General features: G+C 38.3%; 2 protein-coding genes across 5 annotated transcripts in view; both read left to right on the plus strand.

Annotated features, from left to right (window-relative positions):
- XRCC4 (X-ray repair cross complementing 4) overlaps nt 1-22,733 on the plus strand; it is a 340,456-nt gene that overhangs the window by 280,284 nt on the left and 37,439 nt on the right. For both annotated transcript variants that reach the window (XR_003909977.1, XR_003909976.1), the window contains exon 9: nt 18,826-18,875. The gene's annotated coding sequence lies outside the window, so the exon portion shown is untranslated. The remainder of the gene's footprint in view (nt 1-18,825; nt 18,876-22,733) is intronic.
- Nucleotides 1-22,733, plus strand: part of VCAN (versican) — a 157,857-nt gene that overhangs the window by 1,705 nt on the left and 133,419 nt on the right. For 2 of the 3 annotated variants that reach the window (XM_029942547.1, XM_029942543.1), the window contains exons 1-2: nt 9,187-9,273; nt 18,826-18,875. In XM_029942547.1, coding sequence (XP_029798407.1) covers nt 9,222-9,273; nt 18,826-18,875 — 102 coding nt within the window. In that variant the 5' untranslated portion in view covers nt 9,187-9,221. Of the gene's footprint in view, nt 1-9,186; nt 9,274-18,825; nt 18,876-22,733 lie in introns of those variants that run through there. The other variant, XM_029942544.1, reaches the window with a different exon arrangement.

Below are 22,733 nucleotides of genomic sequence, written 5' to 3' on the forward strand. Positions count from 1 at the left end.
CTCAGCGTATACATCCTCAATAAATTGCAACTTTTAGGATTATTGTTCTTCGTAATGTTGACGACTCTTACCTGTAAGACACAGCTCTGGATTATTTTCTAACAGCTGTAGGCATGCAGGCTGTTCCCTTCCGCACTTGCCTAGTCTCTCTTATGTCCTCAGAGTCTGCAGCCTTAGGGGGCTGCCTGGAAGTGCACTGGTTATAGAGGAGAGATTTTCAAACTAGACCATATCACACTTAAATAGCATCTGTAACTTTGGCCTCATTCATGCAACCTTCCTGCAAACTATACAGAGTAGCCTATGTTAATGTCCTAGTTGTTTTATGAATAGGTCATTAGTTGATTAAGTGTTATTTTAACAATTCTAATAATACTAGTTGGAATCCTGTTGGTGAACACCATAAATCATTTCTAGTCTTTCTAAACTATTGGAATTAAAAGGATATTTCAAAAATAACAATCACTTAAGTGTAATCATTTTATAATAGTTAGGTTTTTTAAGATCATTTTTTACTTTCAGAACCAAGTTAAATTCATGAACAACTGGCAATTAAAATTGCACCCAAATGCTATTTAAAATAAACTGGATTCTTTCTTATACTTTGGGACTTGGCATGAGTATGTCCTGAGGGGCTTTATAGCCACCTGGTGCATACACAATGAGGTTCTGAATTTTTATCATTTTGCGTGAACTATGTCTTTCCAGATTTGTGTTTATCACGATTATCTAAAATGCAATGTAGTTTATTTAAGAGCAAATTCTTAGTAATAATCTTGAAAATACATTTAAAAATATCTCCATTTCTGTTCTTGTCTAGTCTCAAACATTCTTCAAAAGACAGCTCACTGTCTTGAAGTAAAAGAAAAAAACATTGATAATAATATGACAATAATAGCCAGTACTTTTGACATCCTGCCATGTAATAAGCCCTTTGCACATATTAAGTCATTTAATCCCCATATCAACCCTATAAGCTAGGTACTATTTTTATTTCCATTTTACATTGCAGAAAATTGAACTGCAGAACAGTGGGGTAACTTGCTGAGGTCACATAGGCAACAAGTGCAAGAACCAGGACTCAAGCATCAGGTTTTTGCCCTAAAATATCATCTGGCTAAAATTGTTACATAGCCAGAGCTTTTTCCTATTTATCAAGGTCAAACTATGACACTTCAGTGGGTGATGAAAACCCTTGTTTTGGGAACCAGTACTACCATGTCATTCCTAACTCGGGTGGGGTGGGGGAGTCTTTCCTAATGCTTGGTTTCTCTCAAAATAAGCTAAATTTTTTTCCATTCATATGGTCTGGGCTAATTTGCATGATTAGTTTGGATAAAGCAAGTAAGAGAAGATAATTTTTTTAATTATAAGCTGCTGACTCAAAATTGAATGAGTTACTGGTTTTTGAAAGTTACATGGTGACTATTGGATTATTTTAAAGGATCTCTGTAAGTCTTCTAGAAAAAGGTGGTTCCAGGGATATTATTGTTGACTGCCTCACATGTAGCAGCCATGTGGGTTTTGGAGGTGACTCTAATTCTAGAGGCAGCTTCCGATTTGACCCAGTCCATTACAATAATCCCCCCTTCCTTGCTATCATTGCTTGAGGAACCAGTGTTTAAGCCAATCAGAATAAAACATTCCCCTGAATTATAACCTAAATTGGCCCAATCAGACTTGATGGAGAGACTTACCCATATGGTTGCAAGGAGCTACTTTCACTCTCACTGCAGAAGGAGACTTGGGATGAAGTTATGGTTGTAGAGAACAGAGAAGAAAGGAAAGAACCCGGATGAGGTCTGGTATGATGACCAGACCTCAAGGCCACATTCCCTTTAACTGCCACTTGAGGTGGGGGATAAATACATTTTTATTGGAGTTTAAGTTTGTTTGAGTCTGTCTTTCTGTTCATTTGTAGCTCAAGCATGGGCAGGAAACACTTTAGCACCTGCTTTATGGTCCTGGTTTTAAAAGGATAATTAATCTGTAAACTTTGAATTACTGATAATTTTCTTCAAACATATGACTGACCCATATTCATATCCACATTAAACATGTAACTCATGCCAGTCACCATGTAGGAGCTTACATATACATTATCTTCAATACCTTCACGTCAGGTTCAGGGAGAGGGGTGACCACATTTTCTAGGCGTCAGGCGAACGTGATAACCACTACACTACGGAAACTTTGCTCACGTTTTCTAGGTGAATGAGTAAAGGTTCATTGTGGCTAAGTAACTTTCCTCTTATCACACTGTTACTTATTGCAAAATTCTTACTAGAGATCAGGTCTTTTGACTCCAGTGTCCAGTGGTGCTATTACCCTGGTACTTTAATTTAGATGATTCAGGGCAGGAAGGATGGGGATGTATGAAGAACCTCAGAACATTTCATTTGGAGGCAATATCCATTCATGGAATAGACCATTCTGCTCACCTTAAACATTATACTCTATCACTTTTCCCCTTATTATATATCCTGTGGAAAATCACCAAAATCATAATAAGTATAATATTCTGTAATTCCATGTAAGTTGAAGTAGAAATATCTATTTTGGCACAGTTAACACATTTCTCAAGTTTCTTTCCAACCACATAATAAAATTATGTATAGAGTATAGGAAAAAATATATGTAATATAAATATATATAGATATAAATCTGAAGTATATTTAATTTAGCTTTTAATTTCTTTATTGTCTCATAATTCCACCTTTGTTGGATTTGCTGATTTAAAACATTTAATGCAGTTCTAAATGGGAAACATTTGTTACTCGTTCTAGGGCTGCATACTGAATTAGGTTTGGATAACATAGCAAATCAAGATGATTATCACACATGAGGGTGAAGGGATCCAATGTACCATAACGTCAATCATAGGCAACCAGGTCTCTCTCCAGCTCGATTTGTTGCTTTTTAAAGCCTGAAGTTCTTTAGAGAGTGCTACTGCAAATGTTCTTCATTCTTATGGAGCAATTGGTCTAGAAAGCTAAAAACTCAAATAACCCAAAATAGTTCTTCTGCCTTTCTCATATAGTGTTTGTCCCTGAGTGTTTCTTTTTAAAGCCAGAGAACTTGCATCTGTGGCAGTTCCATACCTTAGCATGAAATTAATTTTTACCGTTGCTGACAACTGGTGCCCAGGCCCAAGAGTGCTGTGCATGTCTAGAGATGTTGTCCACCAAGAGCTGGCTCATAAAGCCGGGCAAATGCAGAACTTGGGGGAGCAGGATAAATTGACTTACACCAGTGAGGCTAACAATGACTTAACTTCAAGGAGCTCAGTACCAGGTAAGAGGCAATGCAAGGCTGCCCAAAGTGTCTTGGGCTGAAGAGAAATTTCGTTGGATATTGATAGATATTATGTTAAAAAGTACATAGAATTGCCTAAATTTATGCATCCAAACAACTCTGTGTGTGTGTGTGTGTGTGTGTGTGTGTGTGTGTGTGTGTGTAGCCTCCTAGATAAATGGTAATCTACAAAGCACATCAGCACATCTTGGGAAGTGTTGGGCTATGACATGGCAGAGCGCCTTTTTGAAATACCGTATCTCTAAATAGAACACAATGGAGAAAATGTGTTTCTTTTTAACTTTTGTTTTTGGATGTATTTCTTTGTATTATTATTTATGGTGACATAATAACATTTCACATTACTTTTTTTCTAAATAATTTGGTCTCCATTTCTTCTTTTACTCTATGAGAAACACGGAGAGGATAATTACCTAGGTTAGGGCATTGGAAAACTAAGGTCCACAAGCCAGATCTATTCTGCAGCTTGTTTTTATTAAGTCTGGAAATTAAAAAATTTTTTAAGGTTTGTTAAAAAAAATTAAAAGACACAGGAATATTTACTATTTGGCCTTTTATAAAAAATTATGCCAACCCCTAGACTAGATTTTCTTTGTTGCGGTAACAAACAAAGTCCATATCACTGTGGTTTTGCCAAAAAATGTCTTGGCAAAGACATTTGCCCAACACAGGCTATCAGGAGTGTTTGCTGATCCAGATCACTCAGGAACCCAGACTGACAGAGACTCTGTGTCATTATCCCACAGTGACAGAAAGGGAATGCAATGAGATGAACTCTAGCCCTTCAAATATCCACTTTGGTTGAAACATACCACTTCTGCTCACATTTCACTGGCCAAACAAGTCACGTGGCCTAATCTTACTTCAAAGGGCAGAGAAGTGCTATCCTGCCTTGTGCCTGCAAGAAGAAAATCCAAAAATCTTTGGTGAACAACAGCACAGTGTAGGCAGGGTATACAAATGTGCTCACACACACGTATGTGTATAGAAAGCTAGTTCAAGAAGAAATTAATTAGAATCCATATCTGTAAAACTTGGTCTATTGATTCCCTCCTCTCTAGACACATACAGATATAGTTGTGTAGCTATCTCTATAGCATGTATTATTATATAGAGAGCTCTATTACATATAGAGAAAGAATTCTTATCCTATGTGGAATTCCATATATATCAATGTATAATAGGTATTTCTACATAGATCTATTTATCTAATGAAAAATATTAGTATTAGAAGGAAACCTACCTACACTTGATTCTAAGGAAACATATTTTATAAAGAAAGGTGAGGTTAAAAGTGATAGATCCAAAGTGTAAGGTTCTTAAAAGGTTTAGTTTCTGGATAATCTCTCCACCAAGTACTTCTTCCTCTACATTAAAAGTTTTCTTTTTGGGGGCCCTGGGTGGCTCAGCTGGATAAGCATCCAACTTCGGCTCAGGTCATGATCTCACGGTTCATGAGTTCGAGCCCCATGTCAGGCTCTGGGCTGAGAGCTCAGAGCCTGGAGCCTGCTTCAGATTCTGTGTCTCCCTCTCTCTCTGCCTGCTCACGCTCTTGTCTCTCTGTCTCTCAAAAATAAATAAATGTTAGAAAAATGTTTTAATAAATAATAATATTTTTCTTTTTTAAATAAAAGCCTTATATAATTTTTAAATCATGTTAGATGATTTCTTATATGATCTCATGTTGGAAATAGTTGCTCCTGTGACAAAGGGAAGTCTACTGCACCACCACCCCTGACACACACACACACACACACACACACACACACACACACACACACACACACACAGTAAGGAGCATTCATGTTTTCTTTTGTTCTTGTTGTATTTATTTATTTATTTATTTACAGCACATGCATGAGAGCAGGAGAGGGGTAGAAGGAGAGGGAGAGAATCCTAGCACAGAGCCCAATATGGAGCTCTGTCTCATAACCGTGAGATCATGATCTGACATTAAATCATGATTCTAATGCTAAACTGACTGAACCACACAGGTGCTCCAAACTTCTTGATTTCCAAAAGGCATTATGAATTTTTGGTGTCCTTACTCCATGCACAAGCCTAAACCATAGTCTAAAATAATCCCACACCTGAGAACAACACTGGCCCCACCTTTCTTGGCTCGGTGGTCAAGCAAGGAAATTGTACATGATAAAGAATTGAAGAAATTGTTTTATTCCTTTTCATATATGCTTCCTTCCTTCAGTCAGAGATTATTGGTGGGTTTACTTTTTGTGTCTTCACATCTTTGATCTTTTTCTCTTTACTTAGGAGAAACCACATGAGAGAAACATAAACTTTGAGGTTGTTTTTTTTTAATGTACACTTGGCCATTCCATCAATGTATACTTTATCACTGGCAAGTCTTACTGCCAAAATGGCAAGTTCCAAAACTAACCAGTCACTAGTGAGAGGAAAAGCCCTGGAAGGGGACAGTTTCTCTTCAGAAGAATAAATCACAGCATTTAAAGAGAAGAGATCTTGTGAAAAAGCACCAGTTGGAGATTCCAAGCCTATCTGACATCTTTTTTGGGGGAATTGTTAACAGCATTGTGTGGGAGGCCAATCAGAAATGGAGAGCAGAGATTTTTATTTGCTTAAGAATAAAAGATGTTTGAGGAAAGTACGCATGGGGCAGCACGGGGCAGCGGGAGGGAGCAGTGGCTGCTGCAAGCCAGAGGACACAAAAATGTGTGGTTCGGTGGCTTCATGTGTGCCAGGGAGTACATAAACTAAAGAGGCAATTGTCATTTAAAAAAATGTTTCCCTGTCCATAGAAAAAAGTGAAATTTAAAGTCCCTACTGACTAATTTCCGTCAGCTAGGGTTCAACCCATGAGCATCACTGACACCCATCTCAGCTGGCTTCTCTGTGTTTCCATCTTTCTCTGAAAGTCTCTGTGTTTCTATGGAATTTCTCCTGGAATTAACCTGTGCTACCAAGAAATGTGTTTAAACTGCTTTATAAAGCCCCTAGTTTTCATCTTAAGAGAGAAAATATAAATACAGAGAGCATCATAGCTACTCGCTCCATTTCCAGAGAATCTGGATGTCAAAACTTAGAGAATAAATTGGAGAAGGTATTTGACCAGACAATATGCAAAGTAATGAAGAAACCCCAGAGAACAAGGCAAACTTTCTTTTTTAAGGAGTACACACAACGAGTCATCAAGACTATATTTTGGAAAATGGTTATGTCTACTGATATGATAAGATCAGAAGAATCATTTTTTGTGACTTTGTTGACTCATGAAAATAAATAACTTAAAAATACTGTAAATGCTTCCTTTAAAAGGAGGCAGTAATATATTTCATATTTATCTTCAAAGAAAAAAATTAACAGTCTCAGCTTTTCACCAGTGAAATTACAAGCTATCTGATTCTCTACGAAGCGATGATAATGGTAAAGGAGCTTACATAAAATCATATCCCCACATATTTAAACCTTCCTTACTTATATAAATTTAAGTTTATATATATAAATGTAAAAACATAACTCATATTTGGAATGAAATTAAACTTATTTCAAAGAAAATACTCAAATATATAGTATTTCATTCAATGTCAGAAAATAAAGATCTTACGCTTTGTATCTTATAAGCTTTACATATTGATGGGTCATATTTAATCACGAAAAGGTTAATATTCTATGCATACTGTAATTAAAAATAAATAGATCTCTAAGCCACTTAGTCCCCAACTGTGCCAGATGAGGCAAACATTTCACTTCTATAAAAATAAATTTCTAATTTTGAAGCATTAGTTGAGCTTCCCATCAAGGAATTCTGTGATGTCTATTCATTTATCTAAGATATTTTTTCAGACTTATGAATATTTATGAGCCATAGGGTTCAATTGAGCATTGTATGAAGTGAGAAGTAGTGTCTTCCAGATGTAAAGGGTGCTTTTAATTCTGTTGCTTCTCCAGATACTTAGTGGCATCTTTTCACGCTTGAACGAGCCATTCAAAATAGAGCTGCCATCTAATTGAAGTACCTGAAGTGCAAAAATGAGAGGAAAATTTAATGAAGCGTAAATTTTCTGTTCAATTGGAGATACAGACCCCTTTACTGTAGCACAATTAAATAAAACATAGTGGAGGTTTCTACTAATCAACCCCAACCACCTTCTGTTTTGCAGAAAGGAAAACTTCGAGATCAGTTAATGTCTTTATTGTGAAGTGTCGTGAATGGACAGTAAATGTATTCTCTCTCTGTGGTGTGTGTGTGTGTGTGTGTGTGTATAACCAGAATTCTAAGATACTGTGGTCAGTGCTGGTGGAGGATACTCAGATCAATCAAAATGATCCCAGAATCTATAGGAAACAATAGCTCTTATCAGGTACCATCCAGCTAGCTTATTTTTAACAAAAGTTGTTATGTAGGTCTCCAGGTTAAGGTTATGAAAGCCTGTTGAAATTTGGAACAATGGTAGCTATAGTGACTCAATGGAAAAAAACAAAAAACAAAAACAAACAAAAATCAGCTCTTTCTGGATTGTGCACTTACTCCTGGTTGGGAGCTTTATTGAATTTCTCAATCTTATGACTGCCCGTCAGGTGACTATGGGTTTGAAAGTCATTGGATTAGTCATTAGGGGAGAGGAAGTAGGGGCCAGTTGGAGGATTAGTAACAGTCAAGTGCACCCTCTCCACACTTAAAATTGTATAACAACCAAGAAACTCCGGAAATGGAAATGGCAACGGGCTGAAAAATCAGCCAAATTCAGAAAATGAGATAGTAATGAGCAGATCTAACAATTCACCAAGAATATGCTGTTTATTCTTGCATTACTTATTTTAGAAAATATTTCTTGAGTACCTATGTATGTGAAGCCCTTTGGCTGCTAGCCACTAAGTGTATAGTAATGAATACGTTTGAGTGGTTTTGTCACTTATAATCAAGTGGTGGGTGATTGGCTATATCTGCCATGAGGTTTTATCAGCAAACACTTTCCCTTGAACCACTACAGAGGTCCAGGATCTAATTCAGCATCATTCACTGTATTTAGTTGTTATGTCTCTTTAGATGTATTTAATCTGGAAGAATTCTTGAGGCTTCCTTTCATTTTCTTGACCTTGACTCTTCGAAAAATATAAGCCTGTAATTTTTTAGACTGTCTCTCACTTTTGGTTATCTCGTGTTTCCTTATGGGTAGAATCAGGTAATGCTCGGGGTGGGGGTGGGGGGAAATATCACAGAAGTGATGTTGTGTCCTCCTCAGGGCATCATGTCAGGAGGGAGACACACTGCACTTTTGGAAAACTCTGTATGGCTATAGTTTTGTCTTGTTTTGTTTTCTTATCAGTCTATACTCTGTAACTTCCTCCTTCATCATACTTAGCCATCTTAGTACTTAGTCTGAACATTCCCTTTAAACTCCAGACCTATAAATACAATTGCTTATTTGACAACTTTCTTAAAATACTTTACATACTTAAAATATCTGAGATCAAATTCATGGTCTTTTCAGGACTCATTTGGTGTTTTCCATCTCAGCTAATGACCTCACCATCAAATCAGATTCTAAAAGTGATCCTTGATGTTTCCCCTCTTTTTTATCTCCCTCAATTCAAATCTATCAAATTACATCAATTATGCCTCTTAAATATCTCAAATCGTAGCTTATTTCCCCTCAATCTTTACTGATAAATTGTGGTACAAAGACTATTCTACCAAGTCTGCCTGGCAAAATCTAATACCTGGTCTCCCTACATTCACGCTGGCACCGTGCAGACTTTCCCCATATTGAAAATAGGGTGATATTTTTGAAATGCTATTCTAGTCATGTCACTCCAACTTCCTTCCCCCATACCTCCCTAACTCCCCTCTAATTGCTTCTTGTTTTTCTTAGGATAAAGACTAGAACATCTAAGTCTCTTAAAGCTCTACGTGGTCAGACCTCTGCATGCCTCACTGCCCCATCTCAAACCGTCATCTCCTCAATTTATGCCTCTCAGGTATACTAGTCTTAAGTCCCTAAAGCAGTGCTGAACACATGGCGTTCACCTGTGCTGTTCGCTTCATCTAAACCAGACATCTCCCACTCAGAGAGTTAACTCCCATTCGTGTGTTAGATCTCAGCTTCAAAGAAATCCTTTCTGAGGATCTCAGTCTAGGTCAGAATCTCCTGTAACATGTTTTTATGAAACACATTCCTTTTAAGGAGAGCATTTATTTCCACTGATAATTTTTCATTATTCATTGTGATTTTTGGAACAGTGTCTGTCTTTCCAAGTAGTGTATAAACAACACAAGGGCAAGAGTTGCATTTGATTTTTTACTCCCTTTCCTATCTCACCACCCACAGCACTTACCACAACACCTAGTGTATTACGGGTGGTCTCTGCAAGTTTGTAAGTGATTGAGTAACATACGCTGTTAAAGTTTGCTGTACAATTGAGTGGGATAAGCAGTGAAATAGACATACACTGAGACACTCTTTTGGGGGCTAAGCTGCTTCCTTAAGAAAAAACAATGTGCTTTTGTGACTTCTGAGTCACCAAACCTGAAATATCTATCTATTGGGGCATGCAATCACACAACCACAAACTCTCTTTTAATCGTGAGTATTGGGGGTTTCTTTTTTTTTTTTTTTTTCTTTAAGTTTATCTATTTTGAGGGAGAGAGAGAGCATGTGGGAGGGGCAGAGGGAATGGGAGAGAATCCCAGCAATGCAAGCAACCCATGCAAGGTTTGATCTCAGGAGCCCACACCCGTGTGATCATGACCTGAGTTGAAATCGAGAGTCAAACCTTAACCAACTGAGCCACCCAGGTGTCCCAAGGATTGTTTATATATTTTTTTTAGAAAGAGTTCCTGAAATATGCTAAACTTATTATTCATTTGAATATTATCTTTATCTTTAAATATATTATCTTTAAATAGGTTCATAAACCTAAAGTTTAAGTTGTGAACAAAAATGAACCAAGCAAGGATGATCTTTTTATATCTACAATTTTTTCAGAGAAGTAAAAATACTCTGTGGTAGTTAATTTTATGTGTCAATTTGACGGAGCTACCTACCAAATAGCTGATAAAACATTATTTTAAGGGGTGTCCATGAGGGTGTTTTGGAAGAGATTAGCATTTGATTCAGTAGGCTAAGTAAGGAAGGTTCAGCCAGTGTGGTTAAGCATCATCCAATCCTTTTAGGACCTAAAACTAAAAAGCAGAATAAGGGAAAATTCTCTCTCTTCTTGAGCTGGGACATCCTTTATTCCTGTCCTCTGACACTGGGGCCCCTAGTTCTGTGGCCTTTGGATTCTGGGACCTCCAACAGCAGCTCCCTCCCTGCCGTTCTCAGCCCTTTGGCCTGGAGGAACAGCTTGCACCATCAGCTTCCTGGGTCTCCAGCTTACAGACAGCACGTTTTTTTTTTTTAATGTTTATTTATTTTTGAGAGAGATTGAGAGAGAGAGAGAGAGAGAGGGAGAGAGAAAGGAAGGGCACAAGCAGGGGAGGGAGACAGAGAGAGAGGGAGACACAGAATCTGAAGCAGGCTCCAGGCTCCTGAGCTGTCAGCACAGAGCCCAACACAGGGCTTGAACCCACGAGCAGTAAGATCATGACCTGAGCCAAGGTTGGACAATTAACCAACTGAGTCACCCAGGCACCCCACAGACAGCAGATTTTGTGTCTTTTTGACCTCCAGAACAACATGAGTCAGTTCCTACATATATATGTTCTAGTGGTTTTATTTCTCTAGAGAACTCTGACTAATGAATGCCAATCTCTGCATTAACAAAACAGCCCAACAGTGTTAACTTCCACAGATTCTCTCAACATAGCATCCATCAAGCATGCACATTAATTTGACTACAGTTTTCTTTTGGCTAAACCTATTTGTCTTTGATGTGTACAGATCTTCAGTGAAAATGTAGCTAAGTTTATTTTGCTATCATGAAATTATGTTATCATAAGATTAGGCTAGGGTCAAGACTTGCTGAGAAAGGAGAAGAGAAAAGTTATGCTGTTCAGAGATTTTCAGGGCAGTGACTTTATTCGGAGACACCATTTATCCTAATTGCATATAGGAATGAGTTGTGTTAACTCACCTCAAGGAACATACACAGTTGTGTATAAAATCAGTCTTGGTGAATCAGATTGTTTTGCGATTACAAATCGTGTTTACTATCTAGAGTAATACTTCAACAAACTGTTACATTCAGGTATTCTGGAGGGTGGAACTAAGAGATGTTCAATATTTATATATCTGAGATTATTGAAATTTTCATATAACTTGAGCTTTCATAATGAATATGCAATACTTTTTAATTTAGTAGCAAAACCATACAATTTTTTAAAGGGCCCATGTGCAAATCCTTTTCAAAACTTACACTTCATCTTTCGCTTCCCCTTACAATTTAGTAAATCCTAAGAGTTTGTCATTCCTACCTAACAATGAGAACAGCCCAGATAACTTACACAGTTTGAGTATTTAAAACAGTCAGAGTTCTGAAGATTTAAGAAAGCTCAGTGAACTACAGTCCAGGAAGTAATTAGCCATTCCCAAGAAACAAGAGATCCGTAGCTACCTATGTCTAATATGCAGTGGGAGGAGAAATCTGTCACAGAAGGGAGTGACAAAAAACCAGCTCTAGGTGGTCTGGTGGAATAGTTTAAGATCTCAAGGAATCCAGACCCAGAGCAAGTCTCCACCTGCCCACCAACTTTCCCCCTGGGTAAAGTGCTGAAGGCTGGAGTCAGGCCAGAAGAATGAAGAGAATCGCCTCGGGGGGGTCTCAAGGCCCTGTTTGAGAGCAAGGTAGTATCTCTGAAAGCTGGGAGCAGGGCAGGAGAGTGGAATCTCTTTTAAGACTGCTAAGCCCTGCACCGAATGCCTCATCTCACCCCTCTAAGGCTAGGGCCAGACACAAAAGGCCATAACAGCCCTAGAGAGCAAAGGGAACTCTTTGGACTCCTGAAAAGCTGGCTTTCACAAGCTGTAAAGCAAAGAGATACATCCTACATTCAAAGAGCTGGTGACTGGGCTCTAGAGCACAAAAAGCTCTGGAATTTGTGACTGCTCAGATCTCAGGTCATACCTAAGGGAAGGTCCTGATTCCTCCGTCAGATAATTTGAATCCAGTGGTGAACTAAGTAACTAAAGCTGTAACAAAGCCAAGACCCAGCTAATCTGTAGAGAAGATTGACTCTGTTTATATTGGTGGCATGATCAAAATAGGGCATGCCTTATTCTAGAGGCAAATATTCTTCAGTTTCCACTGTTTTTGTGCATACAATACTGGGCACACAACTTGGTTTATGCCAAGTGGTAAAAATATTGGGGCTGCAGTCACAAGGAGAAAAGAATCAGATGGTCAGTAGAATCAGATGCAGAGACAGCCAAGTGTAAGGTAAGTCACATAAGGACTTCAGTGTTGTTGTGATAAATATACTGAGGAATCTATGGAAAGACAACAATATTTTATTTAGCTTGGCCTGGTTTTGGTATTGTATCTTATAAATGATAAGCAATACGTGACTTACTATTTTTGCTGAAAGTTATGGTTCTAAGATTTATTCACACTGTTACATGTAAGTATAAATTGCCCCCCATGGTATACAATATTTCATTGTAAGACTGTATTGTAATTAATTTTTCCATTTAATTGTCAGCATACTTTCAGATTTCCAAGTTTTTAGTACTACATGATTGTCGTGATGCACATTCTTTTATAGATCTTCCAGTATACACACTCAAAAATTTCACTAGAGATGGTAGTTATGAGCAGAATTTTACTAGACCATGAATTTTTCCCTCACCGTAGTTAAGCCAGCAGTCTCTATTTCTGTTTATTGTTACCAACACCAAATGTTGTCAAACTTTCTAATTTTTGCCAGTAGGTAGATTTTAGGTAGGATCTTATTGTGATGTTAAACTGCATTTTTCTACTTTCTCTTGAGAATCTTTTTGAATGCTCATGGGCCATTGGTGTTTTCTCTTTTGTGAGAAGTTTAATTTTTTTTATTAATTCATAGGAATTGTTCTGCAAACAGATTATTCTGTCATTTATATGTGTTGCAGATAGTTCTTCTTTCTATATTCTAAACTCTGCTATACATTGCTATTACTTTTGCTTTAAACATTTCCTTGCCTTAACATATGAAAAATGAGAGAAAAACATATCTTATAATCTCCATTCCTGACAGTCTTCATTCCTTTGTACAGATCCAGATTTTATTTTGATATCATTTTGCTTCTGTCTGAAGAACTTCCTGTAACATATTTGTTTTGTTTTGGGTCTGCTGATAATGAATTCGCTTAACATTTATTTGTCTGAAAACAGTCTTTATTTAACCTTGCTTTTTGAAATATATTTTCACTGGGTGTAGAATTCTATGTTGATAGTTCTTTCTTCAGGACTTTACAGGTTATGGCTGGATTGTCTACTGACTTGCATAGTTTCTGACAAGAAATCTGCTTATCTTTATACCTCTGTTTGTAATGATTTTTTTTTTTTTTTGCCTTTTAGCACTTTAGAGAAGTGTCTCTGTCTTATGGAATTTGTGGTTTCTGCTTATAAATCTGTGATCATTTATATTGTTTTTCTGCCATGTCATTCTCTCTAGATTCTTTGAAGGCTTGCTCTTTCTAATTGATGATTAGCATTTGATTATGAGATCTCTAGTTCGGGATTTCTTTGTTTTTCTTTGTTGGTAATAGATTCTTTGATCTGTGGGATTATAGTTTTCAACACATTTGATAAATGTTATCTTTATTTCTTAAAATACTTTTTTGTTCTCTTTTCTCTCCTTCGTCTAAAACTATAATTCTGTGTACATTTAGCCTATTAATAGCATGTCCCACAGCTCAGTGAGATTGTTAATTTTAGTTCTTCCTCTCTTCTTCACTTAGGATGATGCTTTCCATTACTGTCAGTTCAAGCTTGCTGAGATTTTCTCCTGCAGTATCTAATCGACCATTAATCCCGCTCATGATTTTTTTAATTCCTAATACCCCGATTTTCATCTCTAAGAAGGCTAGTTGAGTATTTTTATATCTTCTTTTTCTCTCATTCTCATGTTCATGTTTCCTCCACCTTGTTGAATCTGAAAGCATATTTGTAATTGCTGTTTTAATGGCGTAGTTTGTATGTTAATTCCGTCATTTTCATTACATACGTGCTTGTGTCCATAATTAATTTTTCTTTTAGTTTTAAGAATATTTCTCTGCTTCTTTTCATGATTGGTAAATTTTGATTGGGTAGCAGATGTAATGAAATTTACATCACTGCTAGATTTTGTTGTTTCCCTTTAAGGATCATTTTTCTGGCATGCAGTCAAGATACTGGAAATTGGCTCAATCCTTTCTCATCTTGGTTTTAAGCTTTGTTAGGGCATGTCTATAGCCCTTTAGTATAGGGCTAATTTAGCCCCACGACTAAGGCAATACCCTTCAAGGACTCTACCCAAGGCTCTGTGTACTACAAGATCGTTCTACTCTAACTGGAAAAAATCAGAAATGTTCCCAGCCCAGTGTGAGCTCAGGCAGCTGTTTAGTTTACTGCTTTCTAGAGAGTCTCTCCTTGGTCTTGTTTTCCTGTAATAGTTGTATAGACTCAGCCCAAGACTCCAGGGGACCCCTCTATAGATCTCCAGAAAGTTCACTTTCTCCATCTCTCTCTCTCTCTCTCTCTCCCACTCAATTTCTCTCTTCCTCTCCCTCTGTCTCTGTGCATTTCCTTTCTCTGGCACTCTGTCCCAAGAATTTTAACTTTCTTGGCTTTACTAAACTCTGATCTCGCTCTCTCAACTCTGTGAATCCAGTGTACTTTGTACATTTCACATTGTCCTGTGCTGTGGCATACAAACTACCTTCGAGCAACAAGGCCCCCACTCTGTTGCCCGTCTCTGAGATAATGATCCTACGACTTTTATTGTCCAAGGTCTTAAAGTTATTGTTTTACATATTTTGTGAAGTTTTCTGAGTGTTTAAGAGAAAAGGATTTGTCTGGTTTCTGTTTCTTCATTATGGGCAGAAACACAACCTGTTATTGTCTTCTGACAAATGAAACCAGCATAAAAATTTTAGTGAGTGGATAGATGCCACATGCAGAGAATGACTGGAGTTTCCTTCTTCAGCTGTGCTTGGCCAGAACCCCGAAGCTTGCTCCTGATCAGCCACTCAGGGCCACGCCCTCACTTGACTACCACATCCTGTGCTCACACTGCCACAAAGGCCCCAGAAGTCCACTGCCAGGCGGCTGCCACCTCTTCTCACGTACCTGGCATGATGACCATGTCCTCCTTGCAGGTGCCCCAAAACCACTGCCAGGACTGTAGTCCCGAAAATGTAGACAGGTTTGCTTCAGGGTGACAATAAAGTTGACCCTAATGATGGGAAAGCAGGCTAACTGCAATGGGATGTGTGCAACACCTACTTAATGTGTGAGTCTGTTACTACTGCAATCGTAAAACTATCTACTGATAGTTTGTTTGACTTCTTAGAGACCCATTATCTAAACAAGCAGATAAAACCCATTTTAAAAATGAATGACTCTGTTATGAACTTACACAAGATAGGGGTTCAAAATCTGGCATCACCACTATGTCTTTGGCAAGCACACACTGGGAAAGCCTCCGGCAGGCCTCCTCACAGGCCATCGAAGAGCTCCCCACAGTGAGTAATGCAGCACTCATGCTTGCTACCTGCATGCTTCCTGTGAGCTTCACCAAAACAGCCACCTCTGCGTCTTCCTACATTTGCACCATTCCGTTCAATAAACTGTTTTGGTATTAAAAAGTAAAAGGTACTCAGGGTGCCTGGGTGACTCGGTCGTTAAGCATCTGACTTTGGCTCGGGTCATGCTCTTTTAGTTTATGAGTTCAAGTCCCATCTTGGGTGAGCTCAAGCCCCACTTTGGGTGAGCATGAGCCCCACTTTGGGTGAGTTCCACCTCGCTCTCTCTCTCTGTCTCTCTGTCTCTCTGTCTCTCTGTCTCTCTTTCTCTCTCCCTCCCACTGGGCCCCTCCTGGGATTTTATCTCTCAGTCTCTGCCCCTCACTCATTTTTGCCGCTCCCTCAGAATAAATAATGTAAAAAAGATACTAACTTATCTATAAAAAATGTTAAATTAGTAGCAAAGGTTAAAAACTATAGGGGCACCTGGGTGACTCAGTCTGTTGGGTATCCAGCTTCGGATCAGGTTATGATCTCACAGTTTGTGGGTTCGAACCCCGCGTCAGGCTCTGTGCTGACAGCTAGCTCAGAGCCTGGAGCCTGCTTTGGATTCTGTGTCTCCCTGTCTCTCTAACCCTCCCCTGCTCGTGCTGCCTCTCTCTGTCTCTCAAAAATAAATAAAAAACATTAAAAAATACTATACAACTAGTTGGTTATTGGAAGGGGAAAATTTCATCTGCATATCCTGATTTCTAACCTGACCTTTTCTCAATAAACCAAATAAAATTATTTCAGAATTTTCCTACGGTAAAATCCTTTGAGGTCAATTTTAAGGGTTAGGTTTGGGGCACCTGGATGACACGGTTGAGCGTCCAACTTGGGCTCAGGTCATGATGTCAGGGTTTGTGGGTCAGAGTCCTATGTCCGGCTTTGCACTGACAGCCCTGGGGCTACTTCAAAGTCTCTGTGTCCCTCTCTCTGCCCCTCCCCCTCTCAAAATAAATAAAAACATTTAAAAATTATTTTAAAAGGGACTAGGTTTTTTTCTCTTTCAGTATTTTAAATATATAAAATTATAAGCCATATCTGGATACTTTAGACTTTTTAAAATACAAATGGTTTTTCTCAAGTACATTTTTTTGTTTCTTATTAGACTCGTCCATGATTTATTTCATTATCATGAAAGCTTAAGCAACTAAATTCACACACTCAATGATAATTTGCTTTCTAAGAACTTACTAGATAGGCAAGAAGCCTTTGAGCCTAATAATAGGTCATTCTTGGAAACAGGAAGCAGAACTGTGCCAAAATAAAACAGTCCCGAACACCAAAGGTTCAAGGTCGGTTTGAAACAGAAACCACAAATTTTGATTGAATCTAAACTTGGCAGTGTAAGATTCACATGAATTGTTTCTCGTATTGTATAGAGGAGATACACACACAATCTAACAAAGGGGGACAGGAAAACCAGTTTAAACTAGCAGGACATTCAGGAAAGGATTAAAAACTCAGATTCGGTGTAGGGACCATGGATCTGGAGCCCCCGAGTCTCATGTCTGGCACTAACACACCTGGAGTAAGTTAACAGAGGATAAATGCTCTTGGAGAAATTGACTAACTTTCCTGAATGAATGGCAGATAGCACTATGCCAGGAACACATTCCTCAGAGAGAAGGACCAAAACTAAGAAATGAGAGTTCAAAGGATAGAGTTTAAACGTGAAAAAAATTCATTTCAGAATTCCCATTTTCTTACTTTATATGATATGGTTAACTGAGCTCACTGGGTGTCAGGAGTCTAGGAAAAGCAAAAATGTATTTAGGAAGTGTTTTCAAATCATTAAAAAGACAGTGGAAATAGACATTAAGATAGTTTACTTTTACAGTGCAATTAAAAAAGAAATTATTACGTAGTTGAAAACCAGGTTTTCATTGCCAGTGAATCTCATGGAACACTGCTGTTGAGTTTGTTAGCCCTTCACCGAGTTTCTCGAAGGACCTCACAGATTTAAAAACACAGATCATAACAGTTTTTAAACCTTTTTTTTTGTACTGTGAAATGCAGTGAAGAAAAGTATAAAACATAAACCTAATGAATGAGTATAAAACAAAATATCATAGAACCATCATATATCAGTAAAGAAATAGAAGTGTCAGCAACCTGTAAGCTCTCCCCAAGATGCATAATGTTGAGTTGTTCATTAAAATAATCCCAGGGGCACCTGGGTGGCTCCGTCGGTTAAATGTCCAGCTCTTTATCTCGGCTCAGGTCATGATCTCACGGTTTGTGAGTTTGAGCCCTGCATCAGGCTCTGCACTGATGGCATGGAGCCTGCTTGGGATTCTGTCTCTCCTCTCTTCCACTCCCTTGTTTGTGTTCTCACTCTCAAAATCAATAAATACACAATAATAATAATAATAATATAACCCCACAGTGTTTTTGGAGGATAAGGACATTATAAATCATATTTTCAAAAATTAACATCCCAAAAAATGGCATATTCTAGACAAATTGGAACAGTCCTGGTAAATTCAAACCAGCAACCAGCCAAGATTAAATTTGGTTTGAGTGAAACATTTCAAGACAAAAGTTAGAGATAATGAATACAGTCAGGATCCAACAGAAAACTCCGTTTCACCTGAGAGGTGCCTTGCTTCACCATATTCACACTGTTCTGATTGGAGACTCACTTAGGGGCATCTCTCTGAGGTCTGAAAACCGCATTCCCTGAAAGAGAAAGCAGACAAATATTGCAGTGTCTACCAGCACAATGTGTGCAGGAGTGGCTTACTGTTGGCCTGACCTGGCATTCATTTTCTGGGATAAAGGAAGAACTTGTCTTCCTCGCACACAATTTACTTCATGTTTTTGCTTCTGTCTTTCCTAGGACCCAGTGTTTCCTCTCAACTGGACACTGTTCCTGGCCGCATTCATGTGGTAAGTTTTGCATTGCTAGAGATTCTTCACAAATTGATGCCAAGACAGTTCTTTTCTCAGGAGGCCTTGTACCTACTCTTGTCTGATACCTTCCCTCCTCCCCCTTTCATCAGCCTTTCCAAATAGGTTTTCAGATGAGCGTGGGTTTTTGAGATTTTGCATACTGGTTTTGTTGAGCTTTTTGATGAGAATAATGCCATGGCTGGGTGCACTTGCCAGGTGAGTAAACGCAGTCTCTTTCTGTAGAGCTTTATCAAGAGAAACAAAGAATGAATGGAGTTCTACTTGTGTGCACTTGCCAACAGGTTATGAGCTGCTCATGTCTAGGTACTATTTCTTGCCCCAGCAAAATGCATATCGGAAGTTTCTTGACTAGTACAAAATCGACTTGTACACCAGATTCTTGTATCCTTACTCTGTTATCTGATCAACTGCTGTTCAGCTTCCTTGTCAAGGTGTTTTCCTCAGCACCTTGCCTGGTCCTCTGCTTACTGATTCCTGCCCATCTTCTGGTCTCTACCCACTTGGCCGGGACTTGTGATTTGTGAGGCAGCCTGACTCCAACATGGGTCCTGGAGGTAGGGGTTACCAGCACCGCCTACTGTTAACCACTGACACTATGCATCTAGTTTCTAATCAAACCACTGACTTGTGATGCCTAGCCTTCGCCTCTGTTAGAGTCCCCAGCCAGTGCCTAAAATCTAACAGACATATAAGCATATTTATTGACAAAGGCTTTTAACCTGGATCAGGATGACTCAAGTGCTAAAGAGTCACCTCTGGTTCTCATACTCTCTAATACTATAATCTTCGGCAAATGGTTTGATATTTTTGGTCCTCAGTGTTTTCATCTGCAAAACAAGGATCATTGTTGGGAAGACTTCTAAGATTGCTTTCAGCTTCAAAATTCTTCAACTCTGTCTAATACTCAGAACCTTGATTATGAAATCTTCCAAAATGATAGGACTCAGTTTCACCCTAAAAAGGGTATCTGGATTCTTCTCGCCATTATTCAAAACTTATTTTCAGAGAAAAGTGATTTTTAAAAGCAAATGATCTGTGTTTTCCTTTCTCATGCCCATTATAATGCTTAGCAGATCAGGCCTTCAATTTTAGAATGAATGTAAGAGATGAATCGCCACCTAGTGGACATGTCCCTAGGCAGTGCCCTCCCCTCCAGAACAAGAGGGAGCTTTGTTCTCAGTAGCTCATGGGTCTCTCCCATAGTTTCTCCTTTGTCCACCTGACACATATCTCAACTCTCTCATTGCCTCCACTTCTAAAAAAAATCACAGTAATATTCATTTTGGTAAGAGAAAACATGTTTATTTTGACCACATATGATTTCATTGTTACCTATTTGTGTTTCACCTTCATAGTGCAGTAGGCACTTTAAAGAGAAAAAGATAAGGTCCAGCAAACTTAGACTGGGTCTTTTTAGCCTCTTATCAATCTGGTTTGAAAACAATCCTTGAGCATTCAGAGACGCCTTGGCTAGACAGAGAGAAAAGGGATAGTAGAGTTCACATGTCTCCCAAGCACAACTGTCTAGAGAGCCCAACCTTTCATCCAGTTCCTCAGCAAATGTTCAAAGTTTTATGGTTTTCCTTGTTTAAAGGAAAACCATTTAGACGCTAATCTAGGGCTTTGGATTAATAGTTATTTCAGTGTAAAGTGGAATCTTCGCCTGGAAAATGTTTTCACTGAGCTTAAGGAAATCTAAGTGACCTCTACTTAAAATGAACAAGTGGATATGATTATACTAGGTTTTCTTTTCCACCTTGGAAAAAAATGTCTATAAGTTCTGTCAGTGGAGGTTCAAAGAGGCTTAGGAGAAGATATTCTGGGTTAATTAATGAAATATCAAGAGGATTGCTGAATATTTTCAGCCCAATTTCTGATGCCTCTAAGGTACTTTATTATTTTAGTGCAAGAATTTATTCATTTAACCAGCACTAATGATTCCTTCCAGCAACCCCAGATTGGGCAGCTGTTCCTTTTGTAATTGCAACACTGAGGCACTGTATTTCTCCAGCCTTCTCTACAAACATTTATTTTTCTTTTTTCATTAGTTTTTCTCTGCTGCTAAGTGCCTCTAGCTCGCTCATGATATTCTGATATTTTAATTTGTTTCGTACTCCTCCAACTCAGTGCAAAATTTCTTCACTTCTCTACAGACTTTTAATTACTCCTTTTCTGAAATCTCTTACTATGTCTCAAAAAACTTTTGAAATTCTCTGAACCTAAAAATAACTCTTCTGTTGATCCTAATATCTATTCAGACAAGTTCTCCCCAATCCTCCCTCCTTCCTCCCTCTCTTCCTTCCTTCCAAGAAAGTTGTTCAGAACAGTTCCAACTAAAGGATTAATACCCTCTTCCTGAGTTCTATAGACGTATTTCCCAGTGGCAGTTCGGTAGAGCCTCAGTCTAACTAAATCACTCAAAGGATTCTGTCAAGATTTCTAGGCCATACTCTTTTATCTCTGCTCTTGAACAGGCTTGCTCTTCTTACCAGTATTTTCTGGAAGCTGATATGTAGGTCAATGCAAACAGCCAAATAAGAAGGACCCAGTGGGGGAAAATGAAGAAACCATACTCCTAGAGTGTGCCTTGGTCATGCTTCCCCCTGCCTCCGAAGGAAAACATTTTGTCATACAACAGCTGTCCTTGTTCCTCCAGTGCCTTCATGCCCTTAGCAAAGTCTCTACAGACCACAGACAGAGACTAATTTCCAATGAATGTACGAATCAATAAGCCTGTAATAAATATCTATCTGTCTACATTAGACTATTTTCAGTGTCGAGCGGAAAATAGTAATACATATAAGGCACAATTCTTGTATTCTCAGGGCTTACATTGTTTGGCAAACCTTACATTTAAATATTTACAGAAAACAGATAAGCAAGCATGTCATAAATCATATTTAATTTTTCTATAGCAATAATGGCAGAATTACAGCTTGTGTTGTTGACCAAGGACTTGGTGCTAAACTCTTTATAGAATTAATCATGAGTATTACATTGCATTAAGTATAAATAGTACTTCTCTATGGTATAAATGTTTCTAAAAGATTCATACAGGGCTTAAACTTAGTAGAGTTAGTCAAAATGGTGGACAAACAAAAATATGCCCATATCTTAACCTCTGGAACCTGTGAATGTGACCTTATTTAGAAAAAATAGACTTTGCACATGTAATTAAATTAAGAGTTTTAAAATGAGATTATCCTGGTTTACTCTGATAATCCTATGGCAAGTATCCTTATAAGAGACAGAAAAGGAGACACAGACACAAAGGAAAAAGTCATGTGAAGACAGAAGCAAATATTTGAATTTTGCAGCCACAAACCAGGGAACCCCCAGAACCACAAGAATTTGGGGGAAGCAAGGGATGTTCTCTACTAGAGCTTTTGGAAGGAGAGTGGCCCTGCCAACACCTGGACTTCTGGGTGCAGACTTCTAGTCTATAAGTGTGAGAAGTTTCTGTTGTTTTAAACTCTTTATATTAACTGGTTACATGAGAACTTCTTAATGGTCTCATCTTATTTACCATAGTTTCCTGTCTTACCTTTACTGTAATAAATCAGAAATTAAAAGTAGAACCCTATAGGGTTAACGAAATTCAGTGGAGTTTCTACAGAAATTGTGAGAGCAGATTTAAAGAGATGTCTAGGGATGAAAGTGTACCTGCTTTGCTCTTACCTTTTCATTTATTCAAAGTTGTAGTAAACACATACAGGAATTAGGGAATAAGCTTTGGTTCATCTCTTATCTTCAAACCAAAGTCTGTCTGGCTTCTTGAGGGAAACCCAATTAAAAACTTGTATTATTTTCCTTACATGTAACACAGTTGAGAAA

Source organism: Suricata suricatta, chromosome 6, assembly GCF_006229205.1.
Source record: "Suricata suricatta isolate VVHF042 chromosome 6, meerkat_22Aug2017_6uvM2_HiC, whole genome shotgun sequence".
Taxonomy (NCBI): Eukaryota; Metazoa; Chordata; class Mammalia; order Carnivora; family Herpestidae; genus Suricata; species Suricata suricatta.